Below are 21,714 nucleotides of genomic sequence, written 5' to 3' on the forward strand. Positions count from 1 at the left end.
CATAATTAGTTTTCAGCTTTTCCATCAATATCTCAGTACAAGTAATTTTGAATTAATTTTGATGTGTCTTCAATACTCTCAGCACACGGGAGTTCTTTCTAAGCTTTCTTTGATTTGCATTATTTCAGGAGTTTTATACTCATTTTTGGCATGCAAAGAAAAAATATTGCATGGTCCCATCCAAGCATTTTCACAATACTTTACCAACAAAGTATTCAAAATAGTTTTTAAATGCTAGAATGGGAAATCAGGAACGCTTGGTAATGATGACATTAATGTTTACATTCAAATGAAATATGAAAACTTCACAGCTGCTCAGCTACCAATTATGAGCATAAATTACCGCACTCAAAAACTACTTATAGCCATGCAAGAACACATTCATACAGATGTGGGGGGGGGGGGGGTCTTTCTTGTCTTCTCAATTAATTTTAGTACATTTTAATTCCCATCTGAAAAAGTTGAAGATCTGAACATGCATATGTAACATGATAAACCGTCAATATCCAAAGTAACAGGGTGAGATACATTGATGTCTATTTACTTAAGCTCATTGTTAAACTATCATTCTAATTGGTTTTCCGAGATTAATCACTACTACATGTATATTTGAAATTATGGCATGAACTTGACCTTAACCTACTTAATCCATCTAATTACATTTGACAAGGTGACCTCCTTTTACTAACTGCATTATGTACTATTTAATTGCTTATTAAGTTGCACATCATCATCCTGGCTAGCTCTATCTGCACGTAATGAGCTGAAACCTATTTTTGAAGGTTCTCAAGTGATATTAGCATCTCTCCCCCTGTTGTGATTCACCGTGACAGCTCCGTGTTCCGCAATTTACTGTGCCTTGACTCTTTTCATGAGAGGCTACCCAGGAATATTCAAATCACTTTTAAGCGGCTGAATGAATCACTTTTTTGTCTTTATAAACTGACTCAATGGTAGAAAAAATACCTATATAGCATATTGCAATGCTTCTAGAGCAGCTCAATAATCCTTTAGGCCTTGTCCTGATTACATCTCCGATGTAGTTGCCATGGTAACCACTATGCCACATCTTCATTCTGTTGTACTAAGACTACATTCTAATGAATGTTAATTATATATTCACCATTTGAAGTGCTGTTACATAAGTACTTTTTATTGTGAAACACGCTAAGATTCAACTTGTCTGAAGTGTATTAAAGCTGCCATTTGGAGACTCATGTTATTAGTAGTATATTTGACTATATGTACTCAATGATTGTCAAACTATTCAGATGCCCATCACACTGTGTTTCTGTCAGACCTACGATCACACTGTGTTTCTGTCATGCCTACGATCACACTGTGTTTCTGTCAGGCCTACGATCACACTGTGTTTCTGTCAGGCCTACGATCACACTGTGTTTCTGTCAGACCTACGATCACACTGTGTTTCTGTCAGACCTACGATCACACTGTGTTTCTGTCATGCCTACGATCACACTGTGTTTCTGTCATGCCTACGATCACACTGTGTTTCTGTCATGCCTACGATCACACTGTGTTTCTGTCATGCCTACAATCACACTGTGTTTCTGTCATGCCTACGATCACACTGTGTTTCTGTCATGCCTACGATCACACTGTGTTTCTGTCATGCCTACGATCACACTGTGTTTCTGTCATGCCTACGATCACACTGTGTTTCTGTCAGGCCTACGATCACACTGTGTTTCTGTCAGGCCTACGATCACACTGTGTTTCTGTCAGACCTACGATCACACTGTGTTTCTGTCAGACCTACGATCACACTGTGTTTCTGTCATGCCTACGATCACACTGTGTTTCTGTCATGCCTACGATCACACTGTGTTTCTGTCATGCCTACGATCACACTGTGTTTCTGTCATGCCTACAATCACACTGTGTTTCTGTCATGCCTACGATCACACTGTGTTTCTGTCATGCCTACGATCACACTGTGTTTCTGTCATGCCTACGATCACACTGTGTTTCTGTCATGCCTACGATCACACTGTGTTTCTGTCATGCCTACGATCACACTGTGTTTCTGTCATGCCTACGATCACACTGTGTTTCTGTCATGCCTACGATCACACTGTGTTTCTGTCATGCCTACGATCACACTGTGTTTCTGTCAGACCTACGATCACACTGTGTTTCTGTCAGACCTACGATCACACTGTGTTTCTGTCAGACCTACGATCACACTGTGTTTCTGTCATGCCTACGATCACACTGTGTTTCTGTCATGCCTACGATCACACTGTGTTTCTGTCATGCCTACGATCACATTGTGTTTCTGTCATGCCTACGATCACACTGTTTCTGTCATGCCTACGATCACACTGTGTTTCTGTCATGCCTACGATCACACTGTGTTTCTGTCATGCCTACGATCACACTGTGTTTCTGTCAGACCTACGATCACACTGTGTTTCTGTCATGCCTACGATCACACTGTGTTTCTGTCATGCCTATGATCACACTGTGTTTCTGTCAGACCTACGATCACACTGTGTTTCTGTCAGACCTACGATCACACTGTGTTTCTGTCAGACCTACGATCACACTGTGTTTCTGTCATGCCTACGATCACACTGTGTTTCTGTCATGCCTACGATCACACTGTGTTTCTGTCATGCCTATGATCACACTGTGTTTCTGTCATGCCTACGATCACACTGTGTTTCTGTCAGACCTACGATCACACTGTGTTTCTGTCATGCCTACGATCACACTGTGTTTCTGTCATGCCTACGATCACACTGTGTTTCTGTCAGACCTACGATCACACTGTGTTTCTGTCAGACCTACGATCACACTGTGTTTCTGTCAGACCTACGATCACACTGTGTTTCTGTCATGCCTACGATCACACTGTGTTTCTGTCATGCCTACGATCACACTGTGTTTCTGTCATGCCTACGATCACACTGTGTTTCTGTCAGGCCTACGATCACACTGTGTTTCTGTCATGCCTACGATCACACTGTGTTTCTGTCAGACCTACGATCACACTGTGTTTCTGTCAGACCTACGATCACACTGTGTTTCTGTCAGACCTACGATCACACTGTGTTTCTGTCATGCCTACGATCACACTGTGTTTCTGTCATGCCTACGATCACACTGTGTTTCTGTCATGCCTACGATCACACTGTGTTTCTGTCAGGCCTACGATCACACTGTGTTTCTGTCATGCCTACGATCACACTGTGTTTCTGTCATGCCTACGATCACACTGTGTTTCTGTCATGCCTACGATCACACTGTGTTTCTGTCAGACCTACGATCACACTGTGTTTCTGTCATGCCTACGATCACACTGTGTTTCTGTCAGACCTACGATCACACTGTGTTTCTGTCAGACCTACGATCACACTGTGTTTCTGTCAGGCCTACGATCACACTGTGTTTCTGTCATGCCTACGATCACACTGTGTTTCTGTCATGCTTACGATAACTTCCTGATTCATTCACTTGTGTGTTACACAGAAATCCATAAAGTAACATGTTTCAATATTAAATACAGTTAATAAATTTCAAGATGAAAGCCTTTAATATTTATAAGCATGTTATTTGTTCATGTTTTCTTCCAGGTTATACAGAAACTATAGTTATAATAACAATTTTACAAAACTAGTTTCATTGTTGCGTTCTTTTTCAGTTGAGAATCATCATGTTCATGAATTAAAACCAGCAACATTTAATTTTTCACTATGAAGAGTTCATAAGACTGTTTTAAATAACATGTGGTTGAACCTCCACTGTCTGGGAATGAAAGTGATTCTGTATATTTCACTTTCAACATTAAAATATATTTTCAACTGAAAAGTATGTAGGGTACAGAGATATATGTACTGCTTGGTCTCATCCAAATGACACAAGAATGTTTCGGGACTTGTATTGTAATTGTACGCAACACATTTTGTTATGTTCATTTATGTATATGCATTATAATACATTGCCTAACGAATTGGCCAATTATTAAGGAATAAAGAAATTCATTTTGTCCCAGTTTTTTTTTAGCTCCGCTGTCGACTTTGTCGAGCAGAGCTTATCATATGAGTGATTGTCGTCCGTGTCAATGTTTTACCTTTTTGACTTCTTTTTGAAAACTATAAGCCTGAATGCTTTGAAACTTGGTGTATATGTACCTTGGGTAGACCTCTCTTAGATTTGTTCATTTCATGATGATATCTTCAATTCTCTAATTTTGGTGAATATTTTTGTCATTTTTGGTAAAAAGTGATATTTTCGACTTCTTGTTAAAAACCGCAAGTCATATTGCTTTGATATTACATATCTAGGTACTACACGTGGACCTCTCTCAGATGTGTTCATTTCGTGATGATATCTTCAATTCTCTAATTTTGATGATTATTTTTGGTGAAAAGTGATATTTTTGAATTCTTGTTGAAAACAGCAAGTATACATATTTTCCAATGATATCTTCTGTTTTTTAATTGCAATGTGCATTGCTAACAGCGGAGCTATCTCAGCCGACAGGCTGCTTGTTTCTAAAAAATATATAGTAAATAAATAGTAAACATAGTATTTCCGACCACCAATGGTAAATCCAAGGTAAATTCATTGTGTGGTATATGTAACAATACTTTTCATTTCCTCTTTTTTTCAGAGAACATAGTGGATCCCAATGCCCCTGGTGAAATGGGCAAGGGGGTTGTTATAGCACCAGAGGAGGAAGAACTTAAAAAAGAGATGTTTAAAATTAACCAATTTAATCTTTTAGCTAGCAATAAAATATCTGTTAATCGGTCTCTTCCAGATGTCCGAATGGATGGGTAAGTGTGTAATTACATGTATTTGATAATTGGCATATCATGAACTGATAATTTGCATATCATGAACTGATAATTTGCATATAATGAACTGATAATGTGCATATCATGAACTGATCATTTGCATATCATGAACCAATAATTTTTCATATCATGAACTGATAATTTGCATATCATGAACTGATAATTTGCATATCATGAACTGATAATTTGCATATCATGAACTGATAATTTGCATATCATGAACTGATAATTTGCATATCATGAACTGATAATTTGCATATCATGAACCGATCATTTGCATATCATGAACCAATAATTTTTCATATCATGAACTGATAATTTGCATATCATGAACTGATAATTTGCATATCATGAACTGATAATTTGCATATCATGAACTGATAATTTGTATATCATGAACTGATGATTTGCATATCATGAACTGATGATTTGCATATCATGAACTGATGATTTGCATATCATGAACTGATGATTTGCATATCATGAACTGATAATTTGCATATCATGAACTGATAATTTGCATATCATGAACTGATAATTTGCATATCATGAACTGATAATTTGCATATCATGAACTGATAATTTGCATATCATGAACTGATTTGCATATCATGAACTGATGATTTGCATATCATGAACTGATAATTTGCATACTATAACCTGATAATTTGCATATCATGAACCGATAATTTGCATATCATGAACCGATAATTTGCATATCATGAACCGATAATTTGCATATCACGAACCGATAATTTGCATATCACGAACGGATAATTTGCATATCACGAACCGATAATTTGCATACTATAACCTGATAATTTGCATATCATGAACTGATGATTTGCATATCATGAACTGATGATTTGCATATCATGAACCGATCATTTGCATATCATGAACCAATAATTTTTCATATCATGAACTGATAATTTGCATATCATGAACTGATAATTTGCATACCATAACCTGATAATTTGCATATCATGAACTGATAATTTGCATACTATAACCTGATAATTTGCATATCATGAACTGATGATTTGCATATCATGAACTGATAATTTGCATATCATGAACCGGTCATTTGCATATCATGAACTGATAATTTGCATATCATGAACTGATAATTTGCATATCATGAACTGATAATTTGCATACTATGACCTGATAATTTGCATATCATGAACCGATAATTTGCATATCATGAACCGATAATTTGCATATCATGAACCGATAATTTGCATATCACGAACCGATAATTTGCATATCACGAACCGATAATTTGCATACCATAACCTGATAATTTGCATATCATGAACTGATAATTTGCATACTATAACCTGATAATTTGCATATCATGAACTAATAATCAAGATGTCTTGTTTATATTTTGCTGGATGAATGATTCCATAATAAAAGAAAGCTACAGTGATTTTCCTATATTATCCAAGCTCTAGCTCTGTAGGCCATTTTGAAATTAATCAATATACAAACAAGCAACTGACTTCATAATTCAGAAACTAATTCAATTACCCAAAATTTCTTTCTTGGACTTTAAGATAGCCAATCACAAGGAATAAATTAAGTTTAATTTAACCAAAATTTCTGTCACTAGTGTTAAAATTTAGCCACAGTCGTTCATACACGTATATGTGACTGTCATTGATTCTTGTTCCATGTTTGTCATAGTGCATTATGGGTAATTAGTGATTCCCGTTGCTCTGGTTAAAATTAGAAGATGTCAAAAATCTATTTCAACAAATCATGATTGATTCGTAGTTACTACCTTCCCTGCTGGTACCAGTCATCATGTCTTCAACAACAACTGTATTGTGCAGTACATACACCTTTTATTCTGTGAAAATTGACTTGATGACATATACAATGTAATTGCTGGCAGTTGATTTTCTTCCAGCCGGCAGGGATGTAATTTGACTGGCGTCAGTTTCAATCACTCTCCATTACATGCGACTGTATTGTGTGGCTATCAGGAGTGATTAGGTGCCATTGAAAACGTTGTTGACAGTGTAAAATCATTTGGTGTTACTGTACCTGTGTTGACTGTTTATCAGACATTAATAGTCAATGATTCGATGTAGTTGATGCTATATAGCATTAGGCCGCACATGTGCATTTGTTGTCACTAGCAATGTATGCATTTAACACCCAATAGAATTTCCAGCAAATGAAAACTGACAGCTACAGAGAACTATCAATTTATCAACTATCAAGTGTCAGTGTCATTTTGACAGTCTGAAAAGCCATGCATGCACTTAAAAACAAGAAATTTGCACTATGTTGCAAAAGTGTGAGCGCCTAAAGTAAAGCCATTCCACCCAGCACATATGGCTTCTAATTGGACCCAGATTCCAAAGTCGAGTATATCTAAGTAGCCTTATCACTGTAGGACAAACTATTGTTTTGCGGGGAGTGGCAAGGCTAAAATCATTTGCATAGTATGAATATTTTTGTCAATTTTGGTTAAAAAGTAATATTGTTCGATTGCTTTGATATTATACATTTAGGTACCTTGGGTAGACCTCTCTCCGATTTGTTCATTTTGTGATGACACCTTAAATTCTCTAATTTTAATGAATATTTTTGTAATTTTGGTAAAAAGTGATATTTTCGACTTCTTGTTAAAAACCGCAAATCAAATTGCTTTGATATTACATATCTAGGTACTACATGTGGATCTCGCTCAGATGTGTTCATTTCGTGATATCTTCAATTCTCTAATTTTGATGATTATTTTTGTAATTTTTGGTAAAAAGTGATATTTTCGACTTCTTGTTAAAAACCAAAAGTTCAATTGCTTTGATATTACATATATAGATACTACATGTAGACCTTTCTCAGATTTGTTCATTTCGTGATGATATCTTCAATTCTCTAATTTTGGTGAATATTTTTGTCATTTTGGTAGAAAGTGATATTTTCGACTTCTTGTTAAAAACTCTAAGTCTGATTGCTTTGATACTATACATATTGTTCATTTTCTAATGATGTCTTCAGTTCTTTAATTGAAATGTGCATTGTTAACAGCGGAGCTATCTCAGCCGATAGGCTGCTTGTGTTGCTTTACAAGTTGCACAAAGTGATTATTAATTCATCTAGACAAAAGTACAGTAACAACAATGATATCTCAGTATATGTTACCTTATTGGTTCATGTTTGCTTGTATTATGATTTTAACCTTTTCATTTTGACTTTTGAAAAATGAACTACTAACCTTCTTCTTGATCTTGAGATGGGACAGACCTTATTTTGAAAGGCTTCATATGACCTCGATTTAAAAATTATTCTCAACCTAATTTGAAAATTCTGGCTGCTTGATCTGTAAACACATTGTACAAGCCACAAAGGGCTTTTTGCATCACATGCTTGTGGCCTGCCGGCTGATTTAGGTTTCCATGTTCAAATCCGTGCCATAATGAATGAGATTGAAAAGTCGTTTTCACCCCAAGGGCTATTATGGATCTGTATACCTTTTCATGTTTACAGGAAGTATGTACCTTTTTGCTGCCGTGCTGTGCAAATAAACTAAATGTGAAATTCAATCTGCTGCACTCAGTTATATTTTCCATTATCGACAAGTACATTCAAATTGCGAAAGTAATATGTTAGACACCTTTTTTGATGTGATTCAATGCAATTCAAGAATCTGTTTTCTTTTTATAATCCTTTCATGTGCTCAAACTTTGACGAGATCTGCTACACAGAGCCACCATGCTTGACAATTATTTAATAGATAATTACCCTTTTATTATCTATCAACCGTAAATTGTATTTGTTCATCACAATGTTTTGAGTATCTCTAAAATGTCCTACCTCATTATCATGCAAACAATGATGATGTGCATTCAGTGTTTCAAAAAAGATTTAGTTTATGATTCAATTTGAGGAAGCTATAAGTACCATGCAGAGATCCCAAATCACGTTTCCCTGCACGTGCAGTTTTTCTTTTGAAAGATGTGAATTGTACGCTCACCATGTGTCATTTTATTCTGTTAAAGTAACTTGAGATATGTACGATTTGTAGAGATGATTTGTATGGTCATTGCACAGCATGTACATCAGTTTTCAAAACAGATCAAGATTGCATGGATCTTAATACACTTGCCTGTTTGGCAAAAAAAAGGATGAAAGAATGACCGTGTCTTCTAATGTCTATTCAGTAGTTTGTGCATGTCAACTGCTTGTTATTGATTTCCAAGGTATTCATCTACTGGTGAGCTGTTTTTAAATCACCAGTTGTCATGCAATGCATGTTCCAACTTTGTGTCTAATCAAACAATGTTGATTTACGGTACATGCATTGTGTATACAGTATACAGAATTGTTTTAAAATTATCGATCCACATAATACAATCTCAAGCTACTGCTACTATATATCACTAAATGTTTTCAATGTGATAATTATATTGCATTGGCATGGACAAATCTTTCCCACTGTGTTTCTCGTCTGAGCCATGGACAACCCTTTCCCACTGTGTGACTCGTCTGAGCCATGGACAAACCTTTTCCACTGTGTGACTCGTCTGAGCCATAGACAAATCTTTCCCACTGTGTGACTCGTCTGAGCCATGGAGAAATCTTTCCCACTGTGTGACTCGTCTGAGCCATGGACAAATCTTTCCCACTGCGTGACTCGTCTGAGCCATGGACAAATCTTTTCCACTGTGTGACTCGTCTGAGCCATGGAAAAATCTTCCCCATTGTGTGACTCGTCTGAGCCATGGACAAATCTTTCCCACTGTGTGACTCGTCTGAGCCATGGACAAATCTTTCCCACTGTGTGACTCGTCTGAGCCATGGACAAATCTTTCCCATTGTGTGACTCGTCTGAGCCATGGACAAATCTTTCCCACTGTGTGACTCGTCTGAGCCATGGACAAACCTTTCCCACTGTGTGACTCGTCTGAGCCATGGACAAATCTTTCCCACTGTGTGACTCGTCTGAGCCATGGACAAATCTTTCCCATTGTGTGACTCGTCTGAGCCATGGACAAATCTTTCCCATTGTGTGACTCGTCTGAGCCATGGACAAATCTTCCCCATTGTGTGACTCGTCTGAGCCATGGACAAATCTTTCCCACTGTGTGACTCGTCTGAGCCATGGACAAACCTTTCCCACTGTGACCTCCCTAAGCCAGAGATGCATTTTCTCAGACTCACAAAATTAAAGCAGCTTCGATATAATTCTAATATGATTATGATATGAAGAATTTAAAAGGAAACACTAATCTGTGATCACTTAACCTTGGTAAAACCTTTTTGTTGCAAAAATGGAGTGGTGGCATATGAAATTATGTTTAGGCGGTTCCTTTCATTTGTAATATTAGTAAGTTATTGCACGAGTTACTGTTCAATGATGAGTGTTAGAAAAGTTGTTCAAGTGAAATGACCTGTAAATTACTGTTAATTCACTGCTTCAAGTATATATGTTTAGGAATTCTCTTTAGGTTTATTTTTTAGTTACTACTTCAAATTTGATGCCTTAATTAGTTAATGAATTGGGTGTACTTGCCCGTAAATGGGCATTCATCAGGCGTTCTTTCTTCTGTACATGCTTGATCACTGTTCATAATGCATGCTGAAATTTGTTTTTGAGTAATTTGTTTGCTGTTGGTAAATTGCATTCTGGGTAATTTGGTCACCATTGGAGAAACATTCTGGTTATTTTGTTGCATTGGAGTTGAATCAGTTTTAAACTGAGAACCAATAGTATATATTGTTATATAAAGCATGCTTACAGATACACATCACTGGTCTGCGATACTTTCCTTCAGTTGAACTTATTAACTTCTTGATTATAGTAATTGGTCACAACAATCTTGTGATCATGTTGTCCATTTCATTTCATTCACTCGTTTTTCCTCATTCCATTAGTGGCATTCAAGAAAAATATTGAAACTGATTAATTGCTAATCATAGATCTCATGTGGATTTCATAGTTTGAGGGTCAGTTGTCACCCCTACTGGTTTTTTCATTCATTTTGTAAGTAGGTTACCTTCAGCCCCAGAACAAAAATTTGTAATCCATGTGATATACCATGTAATACCCACTTGGTGGGCAATATACCATGTAATACCCACTTGGTGGGCAATATACCATGTAATACCCACTTGGTGGGCAATATACCATGTAATACCCACTTGGTGGGCAATATACCATGTAATACCCACTTGGTGGGCAATATACCATGTAATACCCACTTGGTGGGCAATATACCATGTAATACCCACTTGGTGGGAATATACCATGTAATACCCACTTGGTGGGCAATATACCATGTAATATCCACTTGGGCAATATACTATGTAATACCCACTTGGTGGGCAATATACCATGTAATACCCACTTGGTGGGCAATATACCATGTAATATCCACTTGGTGGGCAATATACCATGTAATACCCACTTGGTGGGCAATATACCATATAATACCCACTTGGTGGCCAATATACCATGGAATATCCACTTGGCGGGCAATATACCATGTAATACCCACTTGGTGGGCAATATACCATGGAATATCCACTTGGCAGGCAATATACCATGTAATACCCACTTGGTGGGCAATATACATATACCATGTAATACCCACTTGGTGGGCAATATACCATGTAATACCCACTTGGTGGGCAATATACCATGTAATACCCACTTGGTGGGCAATATACCATGTAATACCCACTTGGTGGGCAATATACCATGGAATACCCACTTGGTGGGCAATATACCATGGAATATCCACTTGGCAGGCAATATACCATGTAATACCCACTTGGTGGGCAATATACCATGGAATATCCACTTGGCGGGCAATATACCATGGAATATCCACTTGGTGGGCAATATACCATGGAATATCCACTTGGCAGGCAGTTTAATTGAATGTCATGGGACTGAGTCTTAACCAATCTCAGTATGCGTAACAACAGTGAGATGTGATAATGTCTAATGAGAAATTTAGTTCTGTGTTTTGTGCATGCATAGTTGGTGAACTTTGTAGTATATATGTACTATGCATTTCCATTTGTTCGTCTCAGAATGAATTAAAAGTCACACATAAACGATCCTATGTAACCAATAGTACTTCTCATTCAAACTCACACAAACATTTAATAATTGTTCAACTTTTACAATTTTACAGCGTACAGTACAACAAAACTCTCTACTACTATACAACATAGCATTGTTTTCCCAAACTTGTAATAATCAAATAAATATGTTCTTGTGCAATCAATGATGTAGTAGCTTTTCATTGACATTTCTGAAGTCAAGTGCAAGTTTAACTGAATTTGTGAATAGTAGACAAAATATGATAGGTTACAGTCAAATCAGTAATACTATACATTTTATTTTTATTATTTACTGAACAAAATCAATATTTAATACTCAACTTCAGGTGGAAGTACAGTTTGTATTAGACTAAATTTGTGTATACGTATTCTTTACGTACAATTACGGAATTTCAACGGCTAATTCTAAGGTCACGAAACCATGAAAACAAACATTATCTTTGGGAGTGGCTGAATTATTAGAACAAAAACAGAAATTATATTTTGAGAGATATAATTTGAGTTGTTGAATCATGAAAACAAGAAAGAAATGCAGATTTTGAGACAAAAAGGTGCTGATGGGCATTACATGCACTACACACAGTAAGAGAGTTTATTGCCGTGTTTTGTAAACAATGTCTCAGTTCATTCTCGCTGGGAAAAAAACACACTCGCGCAATCATTCTGTCATGGTATTGTTTATCTTATTCCGGATTTTGTTGTCCTTATACAATTTTGTTTTTATTTTGCGATAGTTTGAGTGTTGTAAAATTGTGGTGCTAAAAATGTGCGTTTGCAGAATGTTTTTTCTCACCAAAAAGCATTTGGCCAATCAAAAATCATAATTCATGCTTCATTGAGGTGATTAACATATGACACCAGTTTGACCCCAAAGACGCACTTACAGAATAATTTTCTGACATTTGAAAGATAAAAAAACTCTTGTAAATTAATATGCCAACTTTCTTAAAAAAACTCTTGTAAATTAATTTGTCAAACTAAAATATGCCAACTTTCTTAAAAATAGCAACAAGCAAAATATTTGGGCCTTCGTAGGCAAGCATTCAACCATTTGCGGCCTTCGTAGGCAAGCATTCAACCATTTGCGGCCTTCGTAGGCAAGCATTCAACCATTTGCGGCATTCGTAGGCAAGCATTCAACCTTTTGCGGCCTTCGTAGGCAAGCATTCAACCATTTGCGGCCTTCGTAGGCAAGCATTCAACCATTTGCGGCCTTCGTAGGCAAGCATTCAACCATTTGCGGCCTTTGTAGGCAAGCATTCAACCATTTGCGGCCTTCGTAGGCAAGCATTCAACCATTTGCGGCCTTCGTAGGCAAGCATTCAACCATTTGCGGCCTTCGTAGGCAAGCATTCAACCATTTGCGGCCGCAGGTAATTTCCAGACAGTTCGAAATTTTTGAAGATATTCCTGAAACTAGAGCATTCCAACATTCTTTCAAATAGTATGTTACAAGTAAAAATTATGATAATTTGATCAACAGATATTTTACTTTCTCGAAAACGAGCAAAACATATTCTCAAATACATCACAATCCCCAAACGTTGCCAGGACCAATCACAAACAAGAATACATGATGAATGATGAACATCTCTGTTTTCCTCCACGCTAACCAACTTAAAACGCTAACGAAAAAAACTTTTGTCTTCTACTGACTTCCTGTTCCGGTCTGTCTTTGAGAATTCTGACTCAAAACAAGTCGGCGCAGTCATTTCCGGTCCAAGGTGATTTTCAGACAGTTCGAAAATTTTGGAACAACAACCTTTAAACGCTGATTTGCCCAACTAACCAAACGCTAATATTGAAAATAGTATGAATTTAGTCATCATAATTCCCATATATGCATTAATTGTTGTTTTCTGAATGGCCAGTACAGAAAAAAAGTCTGATCTATCACGGTTAGTAGTAACTACTAGTGACCGTGAATCACTGTTTTTTATTCGAATTGTTCGCAGTCATCCGAACAAAAGCGATGCAAATATCAACATTGCTAGTGGTGGTGAATAAACATTGCATTGTCTTTGAAACTTTTGCACAGATTAAACTTGGGTTGTTTATTTTTGCAAATGCTAGTGAGGTTACGCTGCAGTACGTTTCATAAATCATAAATCATTTTTTGAATGCAAATAATACTCTTGCTATCGCAAAAAACATATTAAGTGATTAGTCACTTTGGCCACTTGAAGTCTGGATGCATCTGGAATGTACAATTTAGTTTGTAGCTTCTTGAGCGATTCAACATCAATAACTGACAAAGCAATTGCTGTTCAATTACATTTACTATCTTGAAAATTTTAATTTTGCTCGTTTTGTTGGGTTACACTCATCACGTGGCTATGAAGCTATGCGAATTAGTTGTGTGTGTCAAGCAGAGCTTATCATATGAGTGACTGTCTGTCGGCATCCTTCGCCCGTCGTCCATCGTCCGTGTCAAAGTTTTACTTTTTCGACTTCTTCTTGAAAACTACAAGCCTGAATGCTTTGATACTTGGTGTATATGTACCTTGGGTAGACCTTCTTGAGATTTGCTCATTTCACGATGATATTTTCAACTTCTTGAAAACCACAAGGCAGACTGCTTTGATATTACATATGTTGTAAATTATACATATCTAGGCGTTGTCTTTGCCGAAAATGGTTCATTTAAGTTGGCATATGCAATTTTGGCCGGAAAAGCTTCAAAGGCAGCGTACGCGGTCAGGAAAGGAATTGGTAACGAGATTTCACCAAAATTACTTCAAAAAATATTTGATTCAAAAATTAAACCAATTTTAAACTATGGAGCGGCAGTTATAGGAAATCGGTATTGTAAACCAATTGAAAATGTTCAGTTAAAGTGGTGTAAATATATATTAGGTGTGGGGCAAAATACAACCAATAGTGCAGTTATGGGTGAACTCGGACGATATCCACTTAGTATTGGCAGAAATCTAATCCGTATTAAATTTTGGAAACGTATTCTGAAAATGTCATCTAATCGACTCGTTTACAAAGCCTATAGAGAGTCTGAAAAAATGGCACAGATAGGAAAACCATGTTTTTCTTTAGCTATTAAGAAATTATTAATTAAACACAATATGCATACTGTTTGGGAGAATAGGTTTATCTCCCAAATTATCGATGAAACAACGTTGTTAATTGGAAAGAAAGAGAGAGATTTTTATTTCAAAAGTTGGAAAGATGCTTTATTTGACGATGTTCGTAGATCCCCAAACAGTAGAAATAAGTTACGAACGTTTCGTCAATTTAAAACAAATATTTTTTATGAGAATTATTTGGATATCGTTCGTGTTCCCTTGTACAGACAAGCTTTAACTAAACTCCGGTGCTCTAATCATAAGTTACACATTGAGACCGGTAGATATTATGGAACTCCAGTGGAAAATAGAACCTGTCAAATATGTATAGATGCTGTTGAAGATGAAACTCATTTTCTGGTAGTTTGTCCAGCATATAACCATATTCGAAAACCGCTTTTTGATCAAATTAACCGCATTGAACCACAATTCGAGTTCCTTTCACCTATCCGTAAACTTACATATATCTTTTCTCAGGATAACCATGAAATCATCCAAAGTATTGCAAGATTTGTATACACAGCTTTTCAGATTAGATATAATTTGTCAGTGTGAGTTCTCCAATAGATGAGTTGTATATGTGTGTGTATGTGTATATATATAATACTTTATTTTATTGAGGCGATTAAAGTCACGCCTGTAACTTTCGCATTGTAACCTGTTCCTCCAGGTTAGTGGGGTATATTTCTTTAGAGAAATGGAAATAAAATAATAATAATAATAATAATTTATAGGTACTTAATGTTGACCTCTCTCAGATTTGTTCATTTTGTGATAATATCTTCAATTCTCTAATTTTAGTGAATAATTTTGTCATTTTTGGTGAATAGTGATATTTTCAAGTTCTTGTTAAAAATCGCAAGTCCGATTGCTTTGATAATATACATATTGTTCATTTTCTAATGATATCTTCAGTTCTTTGATTGAAATGTGCATTGCTAACGGTGGAGCTATCTCAGCCAATAAGGCGCTTGTATACAGGGATGATTGGTTATACTTTTGTTTATGCATTTTGCTATTCTGATGCGTTTTGGGGGGGCTCACCATATGTTCACATTTCTCTGTTAGTTATTTTTGCTTTAGTGCAGCTTAGGTGGGATCTCTACCCGTCCTATTGGCAATAAACTACAGTGTATGTGTCATGAAGTAATAAATTATATTATGCAAATTTTCTATATAATGCATAGTTTCAAATTTATTGTCTTTTCTTGCTTTAGTCAATGTGCAAACATCTGGAGTTGACAAGGAGATGAGAGAAATAATATAATACCTGAAAAAAATATGCCACATGAAACATTTAATGATTCTACAATATATGAGCATTTGCATAATACAATATTATGGTTTTTTTTGTACTTTTAGATGTAAAAAGAAGACGTATCCGCCTCATAATACGTTACCAAAGACTAGTATAGTTATAGTATTTCATAATGAAGCTTGGAGTACGCTTATAAGAAATGTACATAGTATTATTAATAGGTCACCTAGGATGCTCTTAGAAGAAATTATTCTAGTAGATGATGCCAGTGAGCGAGGTATGCATTTATTAAATTTTTTTGACTGCTGTTTCTGAAAATCATAATGAATGTTTTCCAATAATACTATGTATATGTACATGTGATATACACTTGCTCCACTCATCATGATTTCAAAGTTGAATCCAGTTTTGCACACATTAGTTCCTCAGTTGCTATGTTGGAAATCCCTGTTGCCATGGAAATGAGGTTAGCTGTTTCTTTTACCTCTTAGATCTGAAAAATAGGGATAATATTTAGAAACATTGTTTCACAATTCATGAGATCCAGGTTTCACAAAAGTAACTGTGACTGCCCGTGAAATATTCACTATCAGATGAATTACTTCATGATTATCCCTGACTCATGAATTGAATTGTTTTACACAAAATGTCAACATGGCTGATACTTTAAATGTGTAAATTGTAGTTTATGTTGAAATACAAAATATAGAGATTGGATCTGTTTTATTACCTTACAGAAATAATGCTACAGCTGAAGTAGTCAAATATATCAATCAACTATTATACATGTAGTAAAAGCATTTCTAGATATCTTGCCTTGTATTTATTTCTAAAGTCTCAGTCATCCTCTGAATAGATTTTCTTGGCAAGGAACTTGAAGATTATGTGAAAAAACTTCCTGTTCGAGTGAGAGTGGAGCGTATGGATAAAAGAAGTGGTCTAATACGTGCAAGGTTGCGTGGTGCTGGAGTTTCCACAGGGGAAGTGATTACATTCTTGGATGCTCATTGTGAGTGTACGCAAGGATGGCTGGAGCCATTGATGGCAAGGATAGCAGAAGACAGGTGAGAATTTATCTTAGCTATCAACACTATCAGTTTTACCCAAACTAATAAGTTTTGGGTTTGAGATATCATTTTCTGATATACTTGTAAATGGTATATTTTATGCTAAAAGCTTGAAAATTAGAAAAAAAGCCACCTCTATAGTTTATACCGGCTTCATACTACATGTACATCTCATCACAAACTTTGTCCACCATATCTTTAATAACATTTTATTTAAGCTAGGGGATCATGATTGCTCCTTACCTGTAGCCACTTTCCACCATTTCCGCATTTCCTATTAAAAAGTATTCGTTTCCATAGAATCATACAGCATCCTCTTTACACTTTAATTTTGATCAGAAGATCAAGAAAGTTCAGGCATACATGTATCTGTCAGATTGTTTAATAACACGGCAGAATTATTACGGGTGTGCTTATTTTTGAATATTTGGGTACTACATGTATTTGCACAATTCTGATTTATTTTCAATTCACATTCTTTTTTGTACAATTGTACTTTGTCTCAAATTCAAACTGTATGATTATGTCCAAACTTGGTACACAGACTATTTTGTTCTTGTACACTGTTGATTTGTTTCATTTAATTATAACTTTTTTTAGCTCCGCTGTCGACTTTGTCGAGCGGAGCTTATCATATGAGTGATTGTCCGTCGTCGTCCGTCGTCGTCGTCGTCCGTGTCAATGTTTTACTTTTTCGACTTCTTCTTGAAAACTACAAGCCTGAATGCTTTGATACTTGGTGTATATGTACCTTGGGTAGACCTCTCTTAGGTTTGTTCATTTCATGTTGATATCTTCAATTCTCTAATTTTGGTGAATATTTTTGTCATTTTTGGTAAAAAGTGATATTTTCGACTTCTTGTTAAAAACCGCAAGTGCAAATGCTTTGATAATACATATATAGGTACTACATGTGGACCTCTCTCAGATTTGTTCATTTTGTAATGATATCTTTAATTCTCTAATTTTGGTGAATATTTTTGTCATTTTTGGTAAAAAGTGATATTTTTGACTTCTTGTTAAAAACCGCAAGTCCAATTGCTTTGATACTACATATATAGGTACTACATGTGGACCTCTCTCAGATTTGTTCATTTCGTGATGATATCTTCAATTCTCTAATTTTGGTGAATATTTTTGTCATTTTTGGTAAAAAGTGATATTTTCGACTTCTTGTTAAAAACCGCAAGTCCGATTGCTTTGATATTACATATATAGGTACTACATGTGGACCTCTCTCAGATTTGTTTATTTTGTGATGATATCTTCAATTCTCTAATTTTGGTGAATATTTTTGTAATTTTTGGTAAAAAGTGATATTTTCGACTTCTTGTTAAAAACCAATAGTTCAATTGCTTTGATATTACATATATAGATACTACATATAGACCTTTCTCAGATTTGTTCATTTTGTGATGATATCTTCAGTTCTCTAATTTTGGTGAATATTTTTGTCATTTTTGGTAAAAAGTGATATTTTCGACTTCTTGTTGAAAACTGTAAGTCCGATTGCTTTGATATTACATATATAGGTACTACATGTGGACCTCTCTCAGATTTGTTCGTTTTGTGATGATATCTTCAATTCTCTAATTAATTTATTTTGGTGAATATTTTTGTAATTTTTTGGTAAAAAGTGATATTTTCGACTTCTTGTTAAAAACTGTAAGTCTGATTGCTTTGATACTATTCATATTGTTCATTTTCTAATCATGTCTTCAGTTCTTTAATTGAAATGTGCATTGCTAACAGCGGAGCTATCTCAGCCGATAGGCTGCTTGTTTTAAGTCTAAATATTTATCATGATCATCGCATGGAGTCCATACAGTTTTGACTGGTAACATATTCTAATATGTCAACAGTCTTACCCTTAGAATGAAAAGGGGCTACATGTACATGCTCTCTCAGAAAAATTGCATGTATTGTGCTCAATCATGCACACATGCTATTATGGCTCATCAATTCAGTGTTGATACAAAATTGTAAACAGTTATGCTATTTTCTGTGGAACAATTGACCTCAATGGAACTACTATATTTTTCTTTATTGGGCAACAACAACAAAACTTCTTTACTCTCTGTTATTACAGAAATATTTTTTTTTTTTAGTTGTACAAAGAGGAAATGTCTGTCCTTGTTCTCATTGTTGTTGTATCTGTCATAAACTTTGTTTCTTTGCAATAACGCAAATGATTCTTATCAGATGATCCTCAAATTTGGATATCAGCTATAATTCATAAGGTATTGGTTAGAATTTGACACAAAAATAAGTGTACAGATTGAAAACAATTATACTGCTGATCATGAGAACCAGATGTAATTAATATGATCCAAGATCTGTGACTAGATAGTGCAGTATTCCAATATGTTATTTTCATGATGGAGTATTACCTAATCCCCCCCTCCTCTAAAAGCAAAAAAAAAATTACTTTTCCCTTTAAATAGCTTGCTGATACTTTTCTCTCCATGTTTTGTTGAGATATATTGCTGCACTATTAGGGAACTTTTATACAATTCAATTCAATCAGGTTTGATGGTCACTACAACAGTAGTTCCTGTTTACTCATTTGTTTGTCTGAATTTCATTACATGACGTAATGCTTAGTGACATCACAACAAACCTTATGACATAAGCCTTTACAATCTTTGGTACCTCTCACTGTGAATGTAATGGCTTAATGTGTCGCTGATGCTGATGTAGGTTGTCACTTTTTATATTGAAATGTTTCTGGATTAATGCAAGCTATTTGTAGTATTGGTACCTCATTATATTGTATAAACCAAAAATAAACCATGTCCTTATTCAGCAGTTAGGCATAATCTATTTTTTCTGTTAGGAATGGAAAACAATAATCATGAATTTTGTGAGACATTGAAACTTTAAAAATTTTGTTTGCTTGCCCTATGACACGGTCTGTCAGTGACTTTCGCAAAATTTGGAAAATTTGTAGCTGCAAAAAATACAATATTAATTACGTATTCTTGTACATATTATTCATCTGTATAATCAAATTGTGTTTTGTACATAAATACTTCAATTTGATTGGTCTTATGCAAATGAATTTCTTCAAACCATAAATACAGGGATTAGGTACACTATATTAGAATTGTTATTGTTTAATTGCCTTTAGTGAGTTTAAATAAAAATATTGCCTATTTCTATTGCAGATCCAGAGTGGTTTGTCCCATTATTGATGTGATCAGTGATGAGACGTTTGAATTTCATGCCGGATCAGACATGACTTATGGTGGATTCAATTGGAAGCTGAATTTCAGGTGGTATTCTGTACCAAAACGGGAAATGGATAGAAGGAAAGGAGATCGAACCATACCACTGAAGTAAGTTTCACTTTTGATTATGAAGTGCATCTTGCATTTGTTTTATCAATAGCAGTGTATCCCTCTGAGCTGATATGATGCACCAAAAAGATTTGCTGTGATGCATTGCACTAATTCACTAGCATTTCATTGATGCAACAAAGGAATTTATTGCAGTGATTTTGAAAAAAACACCTTTAACTAGAGTTGTGGAATTTGTAATTTGGTAAAATAAAATTCAGATTTTGTAAACAAAATACATGTAAAAGTAAAGGAAGTCACATTTTTGTTTGTTCCTCAAGTCACATTCTTAGTAGTCTACAAGCTGACTTGTCTTCATTTTGGAAGATACCATTTAGAACTTGCATTCCTGCAAGTCATTTCAGTTCTCAGTGGTCTACAAGCTGACTTGTCTTCATTTTGGAAGATACCATTTAGAACTTGCATTCCTGCAAGTCATTTCAGTTCTCAGTGGTCTACAAGCTGACTAGTCTTCATTTTGAAAGATACCATTTAGAACTTGCATTCCTGCAAGTCATTTCAGTTCTCAGTGGTCTACAAGCTGACTAGTCTTCATTTTGAGAGATACCATTTAAAACTTGGATTCCTGCAGAGTCAGTTCACTTGCTGCAGGTTTAAAAAATTACAAAACAAGTGTATTTAATTGTTTCAGCTTACTTGCTTCTGATTTATTTCTTCTCAGCCAATTCAAGTCTCTTCATTTCTTTTCCAACCTGATCTAGTGATAACTGGATGATTGTCAATAATCTTGGCAATTATTTGGAAATTTGTTTTTAGTATCGCAAGATTAGCTGTAATCCTCATTGGCTGTAGTATAATGATGACATTTAGAAATAAATGACTTGTTATATTGCTACAGTGGGTGGAATGAGTATTACAGGTATAGTGTGTGATGCTATGTGTATATATAACCTGGGATCTGGATCTTGGTATGATGGTTATGATGTGTAACGCACTAGTTGTGTGTGCCACATGTGATCTGGATCTTGGGGGTGATGGCCATGATGTGTAATGCACTAGGTGTGTGTACCACCTGTGATCTGGATCTTGATGTGA

General features: G+C 35.5%; 1 protein-coding gene across 1 annotated transcript in view; it reads left to right on the top strand.

Moving 5' to 3' along the window:
• Positions 1-21,714, top strand: part of LOC100373147 (polypeptide N-acetylgalactosaminyltransferase 13-like) — a 109,190-nt gene that overhangs the window by 57,347 nt on the left and 30,129 nt on the right. Inside the window, exons 3-6 of the mRNA XM_085500962.1 lie at positions 4,640-4,805; positions 16,358-16,530; positions 17,110-17,317; positions 20,488-20,658. Coding sequence (XP_085357088.1) covers positions 4,640-4,805; positions 16,358-16,530; positions 17,110-17,317; positions 20,488-20,658 — 718 coding nt within the window. The remainder of the gene's footprint in view (positions 1-4,639; positions 4,806-16,357; positions 16,531-17,109; positions 17,318-20,487; positions 20,659-21,714) is intronic.

The sequence above is a fragment of the Saccoglossus kowalevskii genome, chromosome 7, assembly GCF_978046115.1.
Source record: "Saccoglossus kowalevskii chromosome 7, keSacKowa6.1, whole genome shotgun sequence".
NCBI classification, from domain to species: Eukaryota; Metazoa; Hemichordata; class Enteropneusta; family Harrimaniidae; genus Saccoglossus; species Saccoglossus kowalevskii.